The following is a 19,614-nucleotide window of genomic DNA, read 5'->3' on the forward strand; positions in this document are numbered from 1 at the left end:
ATAGAAACACAAAGGTTTGGTTCTAATATACAAAGTGGTGTTTGATTTTGAAGCTTTTTTTTGTTGTATTTTATACTTGTTTTGTACCAGTCCAAGGAGGTGTAAATCTGCAGTGGATTTAGTACACGAGTTTATTTTTCTTCAACTATATATAACTTTGAATCTCGTAATTAAAATACACAACTAACCTAAATATGATTTAACTAAAAACACAAAATTAATAACAATCCTAATATAAGTCAAAAGCTCGTTGTTATTATAGGGATATTGATATTTGAGTAGGATTAAAATTAGTGACAGTTCCATAATTGCATGTCGGAGGAACAAATTTATATAAGATGAAAAAGAGATAAGATGACTCATCACCCAGGACACAGATGTTAAACAGAGAGTACAAACATGCATTGTAACAACAAGATAACAACAAGGAATCAATAAAGAATTGCACACAAAAGTTGATAACCTAGTTCGGTGAAATCCACCTACATCTAGGGGATATAATGCCCAAGAAAGATAATCCATTAATATTAAAGATTCAAATAATTACAACATAGTACTTATTTGCAAGACAACGACAACTACAGTGACTCACGTAAAACCCAATTCACAGATCACCTAAGCTCCCCCTAGATGTGAGATTCCCTGCTCCCCTAAATGTGTTAATATTAGAGTAGAACACTTCGGCTTTTGGCAGTGTGTGAGATTGCTCTATAACAATATTATCTTCCTTTTTCTCAATGAACTCCCTTCATTGATGATTCTTAGATCTTCTCTAAGATGGAGAACTCCTTATCAGGAATGAGGTCTTAGGTTCCCCTAAAATCGAGAATCCCTTCTCAATGGCAATGTCTTAGACTCCCTCTAAGATAGAGATTATCTTTTAGCTCTTGCACCTTTTAATCAATAAGATCACACAACGAAATATAGTGAGCAAAGATCGAAAAATTCAATATCGCTTAGTTCGGCCACACAGAACATAAAACATCAATCAATTAATAAAAACAACCATCCTAAACATTCACCACTTTACTCATCTTAAAAGTCGTGACCAAGAAAGAAAACAAAGTTCCCATTAGGAAAAAATAAACTTCACTTTAAACCAAGAAAATATCTGAAAAAATAAATCTACGGAAGTTTTCCATATATAGAAAGAAAATATACTATAGAGTTATCTTCTGTGACAACTGTTGAGATAATATTTTTGACAACCGCAAAAACCAAATCTTTAACATAAGGTTAGAAGTTTAGCTAATGAATTTATAGCCTCTAAGTTTGTGTCTATATAGATTTCTAGAGTTCCAATTTTGACTCTAAATGAGATTTTAAAGGTGAGATTAACCATAATTCTCCTTATTTGAAGATTAAGAAAAAAGTCGAAAGGACTCCAATTATTTTATCTTATTTTATTTTTGTTGGAGTACAACAACTATGGAAATGCGAGATCAAACTTCCGACCTCTAAGATAGAAAATCATGTCAATTATCATTGAGTTGAACTCATTTAATGACTTCAATTATTGAACTTTTAAATAAATAAGTAATATATATACTACTTGAGTTACATACGTTTTGGTTGGAAACTTAGAAAAATGAAAAGATTTTTTTTATTTTTTTTTTTTAAACAACAAATTTAATTTAGGCTATATTCGGTAATCATTTGATTTTTTGTCCACTATATAGTTGTGGGTACCACTACCCTTCGTTGGCCAACTCTAGCCACCACCGACACCAGCCAATTCTGGTGGCCACTTTCGGCCACCACCATCGTCACCACCACCTCTAACGACCAACTCCGACGACCACTTTCGCCCACCATTGCCACTAGCCAACGTTGATGACTACCTTTGACCATCAACATCGACCAACTTTTGCTGCCACCATGACCATCGCCTCCACGAACTCCGACAACCTCAATTTAAGGAAAACCTAAGTAAAAACTAGGAGTTGGCTATTTGTGAATCTCTATTAAAGGCTTCTAACAAATAAATAGTGCATCGTAATTACGAAACTATTTGAATAAGTGAAGTTACTTTTTGTCCTAGATGATTTTGCAATCAATTAGGTTATCAACTTTTTTATCTTGTTATTGTTGTTATTTTATGTGTTATATCTTGTTATTCATTCACGCTATAACATTGTGTGTGGCATGTGGAAAGCATTTTGATATTCGTCCAATTTTTTCAATATTATATTTATTTCCAAAATGAGATTTTTAAAAAAGGGTAAAAAAAAATTAGAAAAGGTAACGTGGATTGGCAAAAACCAAGGTTTAGGAAAAGGATCCAAGGGCTGAGAATAGATGGGGGGAAAATTTTGAAGAGAAACCGGAAACGGAAGAGCCTCTTGTTTCCAAGAAAAACAGAGGAATGCTCCGTTGAACCAAGGGGCTGGATACATACATATATATATATATATATAAATATAATGTTATTATTTCTTCATGCTTCCCTCCTCACTGCAAACCTTCACCAAACTTGTCAGTTTTTTCTTCAGTAAACAACAACAATGGAAGCTATTCAAGTCTGGGTTTCTGAACACAAACTCACCACCATTGGTAACTATACTCTTCTCCTCCTCCTCCTCCTCATCATCTTCCAATCCTTTTTCTGTTCTCTGTTTTTAAATCTTTCTTCTTTTAATTTATACATAGGAGCTCTGTGGGCATCTGGGATCGGAGCATCCCTGGCCTATACCCGATCAAGAACTCTCCTTAAGCCAAGTCTCCGCCTTATCCATGCCAGGTATCATACCAATTACACTACAAACCTCTCATTTCTTTTTCCTATTTCCTTCTTAACTTTTCAAATCTTACTCCGTTAAGTTTTGAGTTTAGTTCTTTAAAAAATTAAAATGTTTGAGGACTAAAGTATATTTTAAATTCTTTCTATCAAAAGAGTTTAAACGATAATAATAATTTTTTTTTTTGTCATTCCAATCAAACATTATCCGTAAACTAAGAAACCAAATTGAAACAAAACTAAAAAAGATCATAGCAGAGTAAATAAGTTTGTGTTTAGGATGTATAGTTGTAAAATAGAATCTCCCAACAAATACGATAGTGAAAAAGTAAAAAATGAATTACTCAGTAAATGAGCAAACTTTATACGAACTTAAGAAATTGGTTTGTCGAACGATCTATTAGGGACTAAATTGAAACTAAACTCAAAATTTAAGAAATAAGTGAGTACAAAATAGAAACTTAACCCAAAATGTTAAATTTAGGGATTTATAGTTAATTTTCCTAATTGTAATTCATGATGGAATATTAATTTGGTTTGTAATAGGATGCATGCTCAGGCATTGACGTTGGCGGTTCTTTCCGGCGCCGCCGTGTACCACTACTACGAGGACAAACTCGCCGGCGGCCGATCTGAAGCACCCGCTTCCCCTGGGGGAAAATAAAATGGATAAGCCGAGAACAGTATTCTAAAGGGATGAATCATTTTGTGTAAATCAAATGAAGGATATCAAAGATTCCATCCTTTTAATTAATGCATCCCTAGCCATTGAATGCCCAAGTTCTAAGCTTGGTTACTCTGTATTTTGCTACTCTTACTTAAGTAGCATATATTTCACAAAATATTATAAGCCCAATCTTTACCTAAAGGGATCCCGCAAAATTTCTAATACTATGTAGTGTGATTTTTTTTTTCAATCTACAACTGTTCATTCAATTTGTCATAAAAACATTTAAAAATGATATAAAATAAATATTTAAACTTTTCAAAAGTTATATACTACTCAGGGTGTTTTAGTCAAAGAGTTATAGTGGGGAGAATAAGATTATTGCTCATGTGCCAATAGAATCGAGGAGGATACAAAGTGTTGGATTAAATGGTACGTGACCTCTTCTTTTAGGATTACATCATTTCGATTTTATGAGTTGTATTCTTTCGTGAATGAACCACACTTTTCATTTTTTAATCAACTTGAAGAAAAGACCTATTCAAATGACCATGCCTTAGTTTATAAATATGTATTTTCCTCAATTTGGAATTTCACTTTTTCGATCAACACTTTTCTCTCTTAAAACATTTTTCCCATCTAAGAGTTTGTTGAAATTCAATTTACTTCACAAAGTAAGCATTATTTGATCTTGTGGACGAGGTGTTGTATCTATAAGAAAAATAATAAGTTTTATTTTGATAGACAATTACTCTTAAAACTCAATCACTAAAGTAAGTGAAATTATCTTAAAGAGACAATGTAGATCCGTAGGACTCCTTCTTTTTTTCTTTTTCTTTTTTTCCTTTCTTTTAAATATATATTTTGATATTATGTGCTATTATTTCTGTAACAATCTTAAGATAATTTAAATATAAGAGGGATAAAGAAAATCAATGAACTATTGGATATTTATAGTGAAAGAAAGTGAAACTTTAGTGAATATTTGAAATAAAAATGAACTTAATTGTGTACATTAAATTTATTATTGTTTAAAAGGACAATGCTTATTAGAAGCGTGTGATAAGCGCCCGTGATGCGTGTTGGATGCAAAACTAGAGGTCCTTTTAAGATTCTTATAAACACTCACCAAGAAAGCTAACTTAGATCAAACTTAGAATCTATGACAGTCACTTTTAGATCCTAAGACAACTCATTCCAGAATTAGCTTGATCAAGACTAATCCAATGAATTGATTTAAACATCAAATCTAAAGCAAGATTTGAAAGAAAAGACAACACTAAGGGGTTGAATAAGCACAAGCTTTTTAATATTGATATTTTGAGTTGTCAAGAGCATCCCAAGCCATTTTATAGGCCAAAAAACTCAAAAGCCATTCAAATGCAATTAATTGAAAATTGTAGAAAATAACACCTAGGAACTTGAGACTTAATTGTGTATTAAATTATAAGTCAAAATGCAAAACTAGAAATGTGAAAAATCTTCAAATTGTCTTAAATATCTCCTTTAGAAGACGGCAAAGTAGATGTGCACATTTGACAAGATTTGACATCACTTTTTTTCTATGTAGTGCACATTTAACAACATTTTCTTCCCAAAATTTACATACATTTTTGCCACCGTGCCATCATCCAAACTATAGGACTTTTCCCATGCATCTTCATGTCATTCTCTTATTGACTCATTGAACTAGTATTATATATAAATTTGGTCTGAAAATTGTCGGTTCTTGTGAATTTGCTAGTTTTTGAAGATGTAGTGTGAATGCATCTTGAATCTTCTTTGCCTTGCTTATTATAATTGATCCTTTAGGTACATGCAATAATTCAATGGTTGAATTCACATCAGCATGCCTCGACTATGTTTTGAGTCTCTAGAGGTTTTGAGGTTCTTTCAAATCTTTGATTATTTATATATTTAAGTTTTGTTACATCATTCGACTTACGTTTGAGTTTGAATATTATATATCGAGTATAGTGTTTCTAATTGAAGTGTAATCAGTTTACTAGTGTATTCCGTTATATTTCATTTCCCCATCATGAAAAAGCTGAGAAAAACATAAATAAATAAAATCTCCTCTAAATCTCTAGATGCACTATAACTTTTTCTGATATTAAGCTTGATTTTAACTTTTATTCTACACTTTTTTTTTCTTTATCTTATTCTTTTATTTTTTGGTTGAGGAAAGTTTGTATCCTATTTGAAATCAAATCTGAAAGGTATAAAAAATTATTGCATATTTTTAAATGTTTGATTCCAGTCACATTAAAATATATATATATATATATATATATATATATATATATATATAAAATATCTTAATGCATCTATTTTTGCCCATCTTTTTCTAATCACATATTAAATATTTTTCAAAAAGAATTAATGGGACAAGTGACCAACTTTTACCATCAAGGTGTGAGTCAAATCATATCCTGTTTCTATTAATTAAAATCACATAATTAATTATGATTTTTTTTCTTAAAGAATCTCTTCTCGCTTCAATTAAAGATCTCTAAACTCCAATTAAAAAGATACTTAATTATTGTTTTTCATAAGGTAGGCTTGTAGGATCATTTTGTCGGCTATATAGTTTTGTAGCCAGATATTAATATATAATAATGTTAATGTGTTATTCCTCTCTGGTGGTTCTTTATGAGTTAGTTTTTGTTTTCATCATAAATAAGTTAAAAAGTTGAATATATCATATTCATGTAATCTATTTCGTGCAACAGAAAAATTTAGGTGATATATCTTTGACTACACTTATTTGTGTGTAATCTAGCTAACAAAAATCGTCATGCGTCAATTTTTTTTTTTTTTTAAATTTAATTTTTGTATGTAAAAAAAGAAGGGCATAAATTAAGTGTAACCTAAATTGCACCTAATCATTACTCTTCTTGTAATTATTATAAGTAGTTAAGTTATTCGAATTTACAAAACTTTTTCTGACTAAGTCTTTTTCATTTCTTTTGGTTTGCTAAGCTAAGTTAAACCTTTCCTTAATGCATCTATATTATAATGTTTTGTGATTATAATTTAATTTTTTAAAATTATGTTATATTTTCTCAATTTCATAAGATTTTTAGTGAAAACTTGACTTTAATTTTCGAAGTGTTATTCTTTAAGTCGAAAATAAAACAAAGAAATCAATGAGTGAAAGTGGCGTTATGAAAATTGAAGTTTATAAATTGTGTTAGATTAATAAACACGTATAATTGAAGATAGAAAAAAACAAAACACAAAACAAAAACAAGAATAAGGGACAAGTTATTTAATGTACTTAACTTTATACCATATAATTCTTTGTTAGTCTATAAGAATTGACAAATTCATACATCGTATAAAATTTCATAATTTTCCATTCTAGACACACATGCGAATGCAAAATTACCCATTTAGTTGAAAATTTCCTATAAATTTAAAAAGGTATTTCGATTTCTTTTTTTAAAGAGAAATAATTTTCCCCTATTCTAATCTCTACAGAATATAACGGAAAAGTTGGTAGAGATGAGAAATATTCAAATGGGGGTATTCGTGAACATTCATATGAGGAGTCATTTTTGTTCCTGCCCACATGGAAACGTTCCTAGCTGAAAATTTATTTATAAATTTAGGGACAGTCATAAATATATCTATTAGCTCAAAATATTATCATATACCAAAGAATTACAAATATAACAAAATTTAGATTTAGTTCTTGAAGTATGTTAGTGACGGATTATATCGTTGATAGGAGTTTATCAATGACGAAATCTATCATCGATAGATTAACTATATTTGCAACTCTAAAAATGTTGCTATACATTTAATTATTAACTCTAAAAGTACTATCAATTGCAGTTACTCCAAATTTAATTAGTGTGTCATGTGTTATTGTATCTTAAATATCGTGATAAATATGTCAACTAGCATGTCATATCATCATTTAAAAGTTACGACTTGTTGAGAGTTGTCCAAGAAAGGCCTAAGCTCAAAGGGTTCTAAAGCTTGCTTAGGGTCCAGGTGTCCTGAAAGGGAAAGTCAAGCCCTCAAGTTCCAAGTCGACAAATTGAGTTCGTAAATCTAAAGAGAAATGATCGAGCCGAATTCACCACTAACACTCTGGAATCTCGAGGGCATACCTATTCTAACACTGTCTGTCGGTACTACATATATCCCCAAATGGAAATTATATCAGGGAAGTAAAAGAAGACCACCACGTCAGTAAGTCAATCCAAGTTAGCCCATCCACATCATCCAAGCCATTCTAGAGGTATATAAAAAAATATGAAGAATATCTCAATACTAGAATTGGTTAAGAAAGAGTCTTAGTGGTTATTTTTCAACAATTTGTAATGGGCCATATGTATATTCCTTTTGTATATTTTATTATTATATATTTATCCCAAGTTAGGGTTTTATTTGTATAAATTGGGGTTGCCCATTCGTAATCAATACAAGGAAAATTTCACCCATCAAGCTGTCTCTTCTTCAACCTTTCAGATTCAACTTGGTATCAGAGCTCTTATGGCCAACACTAACTCCTCTAGAAATACATCCTTCCCTCTTGGTGGTGTTAATTTTAGCTACCCCTTTGAACCAACTTCTCAACCAGATAACAACCATCAAATTTGATCGCAGCAGCTTCCTTTTCTAGAAAAATCTAGCTCTACCGATCCTTAGGTGTTACAAACTTGAGGGACATTTGACTGGACAAACCCTATGTCCATTGGTCTTCCTACAATCCAACACCAGCAACACAACGATTGCTGAAGTTGATGTGGTAACAGGAGCTCCAAGTATTGATGGAAGTTCCAGTAGCTGAATTTCAAGCTCCTTTACACCTCCACAGGTAAATCCTCAATATGAGATGTGGATGACTATAGATCATCTGCTTCTTAGCTGGTTATACAATTCAATGACGCTCGAAGAATATTTATGGATCATGAAAAATAATGCTGATAACCTTGAGCAAGCTGGGAGCCCTATTCCCATGAGAACTTTAGTGTCACAGGTACTGCTAGGTCTAGATGAAGAGTTCAATGCTGTTGTGGCAATCCTACAAGGCAAAATCAACATCTCATGGCTTGATATGCAATTAGAAATTCTCCTATGTCTTGATCATCAAGCTATTCAAAAGAACACAGTTGGATTAAGTCAAAACAAAAATGTCAATATGGCCAACACTAGAGGGTCTAATGGAGACTCAAATGCTTTGTGTAAATGACACTAACTAGTATGCAGACAGTGGAACATCGAATCATGTAACTGCTGACTACAATAACCTTGCAAATCTAGCTGAATATGGAGGTAAAGATCTTGTTACTGTTGCAAATGAAGAATGCTTAAATATATCTCATGTAAGCAATGACTATTTGACCTCTGGAAGTAATAAACTGAAGCTTAATAACATGCTTTGTGTTCCCCATATTGCTTAGAACCTAATTAACGTATCTAAGCTTACTCAGGATAATGATCTTTACATTGAGTTCCATCATGATTGTTGTCTTGTAAAGCAGGGCAAGTTCTACTGAAGGGAGTGCTTAAAGAGGGTCTATATTTCGAGAATTTTGATGATAGCTTAAACACATCTACGGTGATGAACACAACCAAGTTTAGTCAGTGGACAAAAATAACAATCTGTCTGCCTTCGTTTGATCTAATTCTAGTGTATCTGTTAGAAATAGGGTGTCCTAGACCATTTGGCGTAGGAGGCTTGGTCATCCCTCTCCAAAAATACTTGAATCTGTGATTAAGAAATATAATCTTCCTATCCTACTTAATGAAGATTTCAAATTTTGTGAACTTTGTCACTATAGAAAAGCCCAGTCTCTTAAGTTTCTTAATTTTACTTCCCGTGCTACTGCTCCATTTGAATTGATTCACACTGATATCTAGGGACCTGCTCCTTTTTTGTCCATTGATGGCTATAAATATTATGTATTGTTTGTGGATGATTTCAGTAGATTCATCTGGATTTACCTTTTAAGACTCAAGAGTGATACTTTAGCTGTGTTTAAACATTTTATTAATTTAGTCAAAACTCAATTTTGAGGAACAATTAAAATCGTCCAGTCTGACAATGGAGGAGAATACACTTGAGTTCATCAATACTGTCATCAAGAGGGTATCCTATCTTGTATATCCAGTCCTTATACTTCAGCACAAAATGGTAGGGCAGAGAGAAATCATAGACAGGTTGTCGACACTGGCCTTACCCTATTAGCACAAGCTACTTTACCATTCACACTCTGGTGGGATGCCTTTATGTATACTGTTTACTTAATCAATGGCTACCAAACTCAGCTCTAAAAGGTCAATCTCCCATTGAATCTTTACACAACCGAAAGCTAGACTTTAAAAACCTCAAGACTTTTGGTTGTGCATGCTATTCATGTCTCAGGCCATATAACAGTAACAAGTTCAACTATCGGTCTGAGAAATATGTGTATCTTGGCCTCAGTATGCACCACAAAGGTTACAAATGTCTGAGTTGATCTGGCCGTGTGTTTATATCTCGTCATGTTGTTTTTAATGAATCCGACTTTCCTTTTAAGTATGATTTTTCAGGCTGGCCAGATCTCAATCCTCAGTTTGCCAGCATCAGCTCACAAGCTTTACCCATCTCATGGTTGCCTCATCTCTCATTCCTACCTTATCCCTTGTCAACTACATAACCTGCCCCCAATGCCGCTCCCGTGCGACCTTTGTATCAGCCCAGTCCCTCTCATCAGTTATCCCTTGTCTCAGACCAAATAGCAAACTCCACAGGTCCCTCTCCTCAACCCTATTCCTCAATTCAACCCTCCCCACCTAACTCACCTCAAATACACTCTTCTCCTCCTACCAGCACAAACCCTCATGCAATTTTCCCTACATAAACTTCACCTCTTATTCCTCCATCAATCCAACAACCGAAAAAACCAATAACAACTACCTAGCCATCCCATGATTACCAGGGGTAAGGCAGGAATATTCAAGCCTAAGATATGACTGTTCAAAACTTCCAAGGATTGGACTATCACTGAACCCACTCGTGTTATGGATGCTCTCAAAACACCCCAATGGAGAGCTGCAATGGATGCTGAATTTTTTGCTTTAATGCACAATAATACATGGACCTTGGTTCCCTACGCACCCTCCTTAAACATGGTTGGCAACAAATGGATATTTCGCATAAAGAGAAACCCCAATGGAACCATCCAACGATATAAAGCTTGCATCGTAGCCAAAGGCTTTCATCAAAGCCCAGGTGTGGATTTTTTTTTAAACTTTCAGTCCTGTAGCCAAAGCATCCACAGTTCGAGTGGTTATTAGCATTGCAATTTCTCAAGGATGGAAACTTAGACAGCTCGACTTAATAATGCATTCCTTAATGGTACTCTTGAAGAAGATGTCTACATGTATTAGCCTCAAGGGTATGTTAATAGTCAATTCCCAACTCACATATGCAAGCTGAATAAAGCTATATATGGTCTCAAATAGGCACCCGGAGCATGGAATAACACCCTTAAAGATGTCTTACATCATGGGGCTTTCAAAATGCTAGGTCAGATACTTCCTTTTTTGTCTTTCGCAATGACTCTGATGTGGTTCTGCTACTGGTATATGTAGATGATGTCATAATCACAGGGATTAACAACTCATTAATCTCAAAGTTGGTTAAAACTAGACAACAAGTTTGTCCTTAAGGGCCTTGGTACACTAACTACTTCCTGGGTATTCAAATTCACTACTTGGACAATGGTGTTATCCTTAATGAAGAAAAATATGTGGATGATCTCCTATTTAAACTTGATTTACAAGATGTGAAACCAGTCCCCACGCCTAGTGTGATGAATCGTCACATGTTTTTAAATGATGGTACGCCTCTTCAATATCCTTTCACCTATCGCCCCACGATTGGGGCTCTCCAATACTTAACCAATACTCACCCGAACATCACCTACATAGTTAACCAACTTAGCCAATTTCTCTAACAACCCACAGATGTGCACTGACAAGCCATTAAAAGAGTTATCCGTTATATCAGTGGTACTAGACATTATGGTCTCTATATTCAATCCAATCTGACCATGGATATATCTGCCTATTCGGACGCTGATTGGGCAACAAACATTGATGACCGAAAATATGTTGCTGCATACTGTGTCTTCCTTGGTGATAATCTTGTCTCATGGTCCTCCAAAAAACAATCAGTGGTTGCTAGGTCGAGTACAGAATCGGAATATCGGGCACTTGCACATGCCTCCATAGAAATCATTTGGTTACAACAGCTACTTGGTGAAATTGGCATCAAACGATGTTCAACTCCTACATTATGGTGTGACAACTTAAATGTCGGAGCTCTAGCCATCAACCCTGTCTTTCATGCCCGAATAAAACATATTGAAATTGATATACATTTTGTACGGGACCAAGTGCTAAATAGGCAGTTAGAAGTTTGTTATATACCATCTTCAGACCAAATCGCAGACTGCCTCACAAAGACATTGACTCACTCTCAATTCTTCAGTCTCAAGTCCAAACTTGGGGTTGGGGTTGTTGCATTACCCCTCGTTTGAGGGGAGATATAAGGGAAGTAGAAGAAGACCGCCATGTCAGCAAGTCAATCCAAGTCAGCATATCCACATCATCCAAGTCATTCTCGGTCAGTAGAGGTATGTCAACAAATATGAAGAATATCGCAATACTAGAATTGGTTAAGAAAGAATCTTAATGGTTATTCTTCAACCATTTGTAGTGTGCCATCTGTATATTCTTTTTGTATATTTTATTATTATTGATTTATCCAAATTAGAGATTTATTTGTATAAATTGGGGTTGCTCCTTTGTAGTCAATACAAGGAAAATTTCACCGTCCCTTCTTCAACCTTTCAGATTCTCAACTAATTAGAGGATGGATCTTATTAATAGCTTTGCACCAATATTCTAAAGGGGTAAGTAATTTTCTATGTGTTTAGTCAAGCTAAATACTTAATGTACAAACTTAAGTATCAGATTGTATTCGACTTGACATCACATTGGTACGAATATTCTTAGAGGTTAACTCCAACAACATGATTAGATTAGAGAAAGAATTAGAAGAGCACCAAGAGCTTATGCGAATTTCTCGTGCAAAACAACATATCAGAGGGAAAGACGTGTAATGTTAAAATTTCTCGTGCAAGACACCATAAATGTGTAACGTTAAAATTCTATAACATCAATAGCTATTTGAAATAGAGGAAATAATTTTTCAAAAAAGAAAAAAAAAACTCAAAAGAAAATAATAAAAAGAAAAAAAAAAAAAAGAGAAAAAGAAAGGGAAAGACGTGTTTGCCTCGAAGGTATAGGCTGTGGATGAGGTTGGAAAGTCCTTTTCCACTTCCAACCATTTTCTATTCCTTCTTTAAAACACACTCAATCCCCTCCAACATTCAAATCTTTCATTTCTCCCATTTGCCCATCTACCCCCAACAAACCTCCTCCCAAGTTCAAGGGCAGGATGGTCATTGCACTTCAATTAAAATTTCAAACCCAATTAAAGCAATTATTAAACTAGATTCTTCTACATCATTTACAGGATAAACCAACAAAACATTATTATTCAACAATTATTTAACCAACTCAATTGATCAACAATTTATTTATTTATTTCTAGATTCCTTTAAGTTGAGAGCACCAAATAAATAAATAAGACAACCACCTCTTTTCTGTTTCTTTAAACCCAATACAATGTGTTTGAAATTGAACCTTCATCTTGTTCTTCAACAGAAGCCTAAGATCAGAAAATTAATATGGACTGCTCAATCTGCAGCTCCTTGCCGGTGATACTACGGCCGCCGCGTAATACGATTTGTGCATCATGTTACGACGGAGCAAAGTGTGTCATAAATTTGATAAACAAGCTTCAAAATGATCATAAGTTACCAACTCATAATGTCTCCCCTGTTTCCCCACCTTCCTCTTCATGTAAGGCAAGTTCTTTCTCTCTATTTCTTTTCAACTCTTAATGAAGTTCTAACTTAACTTTGTGTTTTATTCTTTGAATACCTTTATGTACATTTAGATACAAATATTAAAAGTTTAGGGTCTTATTCGATACAAAATGTCGATACGAAATTGAAACTTCAAGGGTCTGTTAAATATTTTTAAGGTTCGATGATCTATTTAGTGCAAAATTAAAAGTTTAGATAAATTTTGATTTTTGGTTAAATACTATTTTAGTTCAATTTTAGTCCATATACTTTCAATTATCCAATTTTAGTTTTTATACTTTCAATAAATATTAAATTTAGTCATCCAAAGTTAATTTTTACCAAAATTGTTTAAATAATAATAATATTCTTCATACAATGATATACAACATGTAAATATGTTTTCAAAATTTGTAGTAAAATGCTATTAAATAACAAAATAAAAAATCACAATAAACTAACATTGAGGACTAAATTTAAGATTGATTAAAAATACAAGGACTAAAACTGAACAATTGAAAGTACATGAACTAAAATTAAATAACTTCCAAAATATAGAGACTAAAATGATATTTTAACATTGGTTTTTTTTTTTTTTTTTTTGCTATTTTTGTTTAATAATATTTCTCACATTGTAGGTAGGATTCAACCACTGTTTAAAGAAATTAAAAATTTCTTATTAGGTTGGCAATGTATATATTATTTGTGGTATATAATTTATTTTTTATATTTTTAATTTTGAGAGAAAAAATAACAAAATGAATTATTTCTGTCTACATATATAGATTAGGTTAGACAAAGAAAAATTACATGATTTTAAAAGTTTTAAGAATTTAAAACTTTCTTCTTAAAAAAAATACAACCAAAAAGTTATATATAATCATATAAAGTATAAAACTTACCTTTTCAAATAAATATATAAAGAGAGAATTTAACAATAGTTCATGACAAATATGAGATATGTGGGCTTCTTTCTTAAAAGCCTAGTTTTTGGTAGACGTTAAATGGGCCAATATTAAAGACCAACTTTAATATATTGGAACAAGTTTTAGGGAAAACATAATTTTGGGTGCACTTTGGTTTATCTTTTTAATATTTATTTTTAAGAAACAAATATAATTAATGAGATAAGATTTAGTAATTGATGTAATATGTGAAAAGGAACAACTAATGAATAAGAAAAAAGACCCCATTTATCTTCTATAAAATGAATAAAATTTTCTTTAGAAATAGTAAATAAAAAAGAAAATGCATACAATAAAAGGTGGAGTTGTTGGAGTACTTTTGATAGAGACTAGAGTACACTATGAAGTTGATAAAGCACCACAAGAATGTTGGATGGTGTCAATTCATGGACACACAAAAATACAAATATTGTTCACGAGACTTAAGAGAGTACAAAAGTTTGGTTAAATAAGTCACTTTGATTAGACAAAAAAAAAAAAAAAAAAAAAACCATGTAATATAATCAAATTTTGGGTTAATAAATCTTTAAGATCATGTTTACTCTACTGAAAACGTGATAGATAAATAAGAATAAAAAAAAGTTGGCCCTATTTGATTACTTTTAATGTTGTTTATCTCTATTCAGCATTTGTATTGACACATGATCCCACATCCAAATTTGTAATGAAATAACGCAATCTGATTGATGAATAAAGAGTACTCAATCTGATTGTGCCTGGAAATTACATTCTATCGCTATCATTACCATTATAGTTATTGTTACGACTACCATTATTGTTACTGTTACAACTAAAAAATTATCAATTTTAACATTTTACTGTTATCGTTACTGTTTGACCCACAAAGGTAGAGGTAACGGTAACAGTAAATTTGATAAAATTCATGATTTTAAATAAATGTGATTGAAGTTAATCCAATTACCTTTGCGATTCAAACTCATTACAATTGATCCATCAATGAAATTTCATTACGATTATACCAATTTTCATTACAATTTGGTAAATGTGGCATAAATTATGTCTAATAGATATATTATATATTAAGTTTAATTTTTTTTAATATATCAGACGTTTTAGATGTAAAATAATTAAGAGAATCGAAATTGAGTTATATTTATTTTGGCTAATATTTTTTTTATTAGAGTTATTAATACAAATTTGAAATTTATAACTAAAGTTTTAATCATCTCCTTATGCAGACACTCACTAATGCTTCAAAATGGATAATAGACTTAAAAAACAGAGAGGAAGAATTAGAAGAAAAAATCGATTTCCTCGGCGAGTTCGCCGCGGCTTTCCGCCATCGGATTCACACCGATATTCAACTCAAACCCGGCTTCGACGCGTCGCCTTCGATTTCCGCTCACAGAGCCCTACTGGTAATAGAATCCCCCTTTTTGGACTTCATTGTCCACCAATGGAAATCCGATATAATGGGTAAGCATTTTGCCAAAATTACAGGCCACAAGATCAGAAATCTTCAAAAACCTACTGGAATCGGACGGGTGCAAGGCTGCTCCAATGGAGTCGATCATGCTGCCGGAGATGAGCCACGAGGAGTTGGAATCACTGATGGAGTTGCTGTATAGCGGTGATTTGGTGGAAGAGAAATTGAAGAAGCACGTGTACTCGTTAGCTATGGCGGGTGATAAATACGAGATTCCTTACTTGCAGAAGTTTTGCGAGAGGTACATGTTGAAATCGTTGAACTGCGGGAGCGCTCTGGATGTATTGGAAATTGCTGAAGTATGTTCATGTAGAGCGTTGAAGGAGAGTGCGATGGATTTCATTGTTAGAAACATGGAGGAGATTGTGTTTTCCCCAGGATTTGAGGCATTTGCTCTCAAGAATCCTCATCTTTCTGTCCAGATCACTAGAGCTTCTTTAATGGATGCCAGAAAAAATAGGGAAAATTGACAAAAATGATCTATTTAGAGTTTGATTTTGTATTTTTGACATACTTTTGAATTTTTTTTTGACGAGAATGAAAATGATGTAACCATGGAAAATATTGATTGTACAATTACTCTTATGCCCCTTATTAAATTCTTATTTTCAATTTCAACGACGAACCTATCAAATTAATTCACAGAAATTTCTTCATCTAAATTTATTCACAAAAAATTAATTTATCCAAAAACCATTAACAAAAAATTATTCACACAAAAAGGTCTCCATCAAATTTGATTTGTTTACAACCCCACAAAACGTTCTCTTCGCCAAATTATTTCCAGAACGAAAAGTCTTTCGTCAAGTCCAAAACTTATATTTCACGAAGTTGTAATTTTGTACATTCCGTAAGAAGGTATGTATTTCATTTTGTATGTATTCAATAATTCGATAATTTCTGGAAAAATTGACAAAAATAAATGACATTTTTGGAGTTTGACTTATGCTTGCGTTGTTGATTATTATTTTTTTTTATAATGCCCCGTATTTGATATTTATAAATTCATAAAAAAATGAAAAAAATAGCAATTTCTTTTTTGAGAAGATATCGGTTTGGGCTTCACTGGATATTCACCGAGTAGAAACGAAATGAGTTAAAATTTTCTGGCCGGGCTTCACTAGGTACAGAATAATTTATGAAATAAGTTGGATACCTGGCCGGGCTTCACTAGATATTCATCGAGTAGAAAGCAAATGAGTTAAAATTGTTAGGGTTTGTGCTCTAAAGTCTCGTGTCTTGTAGTTTGTAAACAATTTTGTACGAACGCTTGTGATGTATAATATATATGATATTTACTTCACTCCTTGACTTTGCACATTTAGATATTTTTATTTTACCACAAACCAATAAACTTAATATCCCTAGTTGTCTTTATGTAACTTAAGCATGTATGTAGTGTCATATAAGTGGATCATGTCTTAAGTGACAACCAAAATGGTCTTTAGTACATGGATATAGGAGGGAAACCTTATCCTGGTAACGCTACGGACGTGACTCGCTTTGTGGAATAGTTACAAGTGTTGTGACTTGTCACAGATGGTCCGATCTTGATCATTTGTGTAGGGGATATGCAAGCGGGGGCGTCTTATACAAAGAGTTTGTATAAGACCTGACCACGAAGTGTTAACGTCTTGTCATATAACTTTGTTCATGACAGAGACTTCACTTCACTAGGATGACCATAGGTAACATGACCTCAATTCTTAGTGAGTTGGGAACTCCTGCTATTGAGGGCAGTCCTTTGATTTGCATGGGTGTGAGCGGCCAGAGCACCGATTCAAACCTACCACTTTGGGAATTTGTCTGATTTGTGAGCTGGGAACTCAGCTTCATAAGATGAAGTTCACTCCTTCCCTGAAGCAGGGGTAAGTAGATAGATTGCTCTCTTAAGGGCTGATCCCGGAGCTTGAACGATGTGGCGCCACACACCTTCTCATGGCCCAAGAGGTGTTCACACATAGTAGGACTATGTTGTATTGTTCATTAGAGGGATCAGTGGTATTTAAGGAGTATGATGTAACTATAGGGGCAAAACGGTAAATTGACCTAGCTGTACTTACGAGCATCTGTGAAGGGTCATCGTATTGATGATTGGTTATATCCAATGGATATAGAAATATATCTATGGTAAGAAGAGTTCAACTATCGGTCTTTAGTGGAATGTCTGGCAGTTAACGGATGGTAGATATCGTGGCTAAAGAGTTTAGTCAGTTATTCACATACCGTTGGAGCTTCAAGCCATAGGTCTATAAGGTCCCTTTAGTAGCTTGGATACAAGTTGAGAATTAGCTTTTGGGTCAGTTTGAAATGTTCAAATTACCAAGAGGGAGTTCGATTATATATGATATAATTGAACTAATTAATTATATATGATATTATTAACTTTATATATGAGATACGTTAATTTGGAGGAAATTGGATATAAATATGATTTATACCTAGTGGAAGAAAAATACTATGGTTAATATATGATATTAATCCATAGGTTATGAATATATTATATTCATTGTCTATTAATTGGACGGTTAAGGGATAATAGGTCGGCGTCTCTTTTGTTTTCATAACAGATGAGTAAGTTGAAGAATCGCTTTGAGATACTTAAATAGCTCAGTGTGTGTTAAGCATTGGATGTACGACCTAGTGTTGAAATATGTCATTGCTTGGTAAAATTAGTGCCTATACGATAGTGCTGAGCGATCGCTTACCTATACGATAGTGCTGGGCGATTGCTTAACGCTTACACCCGCGTGCGCTATTTACTAAACGATCATTTACCTTTTTCTAAGCGATCGTTTAGTGCTCGATATTTACTAAACGATCGTATAGACGATCGCTTAACTTTTCCTACACGATCGTTTAGACGATCGCTTACTTTTTCCTACGCGATCGTATACTTCACCTAAACGATCAAGCATTTTGTCTATACGATAGATGAGCCTTTCTCTTACTTGTTTGATCATTGTATACGATCTCCCTTCCTCCTTCCCTCTACCAAATCCGACCAAAGCCCACCTTTTAGATTCTCACTTCGAGAATACTGAGGGTTCTTAGTGGTGGTGTCGTCCCCGTTTCCTTCTGTTCGTGTGGAGACTATTCGAGGTAGACGATTGGGATTTGCTGAATGCTAACTTGCCATTCCAGCAATAGTGAGATTTTCTATGAAGAATAAGTCTTCAACTGGTATGATCTCTCGGTCTCTAGTTTATTGTTTCTTTAGGCATGCTAGTAATTTAGCGTTATGAATGCATATCTGTATGTTGGCCGAGTTTCACTAGGTTCAAATAATTGTTGGAATAAGTTTGATACCCGGTGGGGCTTCACCGGGTCTTCACTGCATATGAAATAAATTAATTGACTCGGTCTTCTCGAGTACGGGATAAGAACCGGGCTGGGACTGGTCCATGGCTCGTAGAGTTAACCCTAGCTTGGCCAGGCGCACAAAAAATAGGAATACTGTTTTTTGGCCTTGTGTTATAACCGACTGGGTGGACGACCGAGCCAATTTTTTTTCTTTTTAGATTCTTTTTTTATTTTGCTTTTTCTTTAACTACATTACATTAATACAATTTTGTTATAAATTGTAGGTAAATGCCTCGTGTTTGGATTTGTTTCGGTGCTGTTTAAGGGAAAAAGATTATGATGGAGAAGAGTTACGGTGGTTTGACATTAAGGTCGGAACGACCTATTATGAATTCCTAACTGAAGTTTATAGAATAAGTGGTATAATATCCGATGAGTATAATTTTGTTATAAGATGCATACTTCAATTGAGATCTAAAGCCCTTGCATTTATAATTCAGAATGATGAAGATCTACACACATTTCTTACATGGGAAAAGGTCTCAGTAATACCTTTT

General features: G+C 33.4%; 2 protein-coding genes across 2 annotated transcripts; both read left to right on the forward strand.

The window, feature by feature from the left end:
- The first annotated feature begins 2,396 nt into the window (after nucleotides 1-2,396).
- Nucleotides 2,397-3,605, forward strand: LOC120076661 (uncharacterized). The gene is made up of 3 exons (XM_039030547.2): nucleotides 2,397-2,553; nucleotides 2,650-2,740; nucleotides 3,284-3,605. Exons 1-3 carry the CDS (start codon nucleotides 2,505-2,507, stop codon nucleotides 3,399-3,401), a joined length of 258 nt encoding a protein of 85 aa, XP_038886475.1. The 5' UTR covers nucleotides 2,397-2,504; the 3' UTR covers nucleotides 3,402-3,605.
- Nucleotides 3,606-13,028: 9,423 nt separating this feature from the next.
- LOC120076377 (BTB/POZ domain-containing protein) lies at nucleotides 13,029-16,375 on the forward strand. The gene is made up of 3 exons (XM_039030190.2): nucleotides 13,029-13,342; nucleotides 15,507-15,686; nucleotides 15,769-16,375. Exons 1-3 carry the CDS (start codon nucleotides 13,163-13,165, stop codon nucleotides 16,222-16,224), a joined length of 816 nt encoding a protein of 271 aa, XP_038886118.1. The 5' UTR covers nucleotides 13,029-13,162; the 3' UTR covers nucleotides 16,225-16,375.
- The last annotated feature ends 3,239 nt before the right edge of the window (nucleotides 16,376-19,614 follow it).

This window comes from Benincasa hispida, chromosome 4 (assembly GCF_027475165.1).
Source record: "Benincasa hispida cultivar pf3 chromosome 4, pf3_genome.v1.1, whole genome shotgun sequence".
In the NCBI taxonomy this organism is placed as follows: Eukaryota; Viridiplantae; Streptophyta; class Magnoliopsida; order Cucurbitales; family Cucurbitaceae; genus Benincasa; species Benincasa hispida.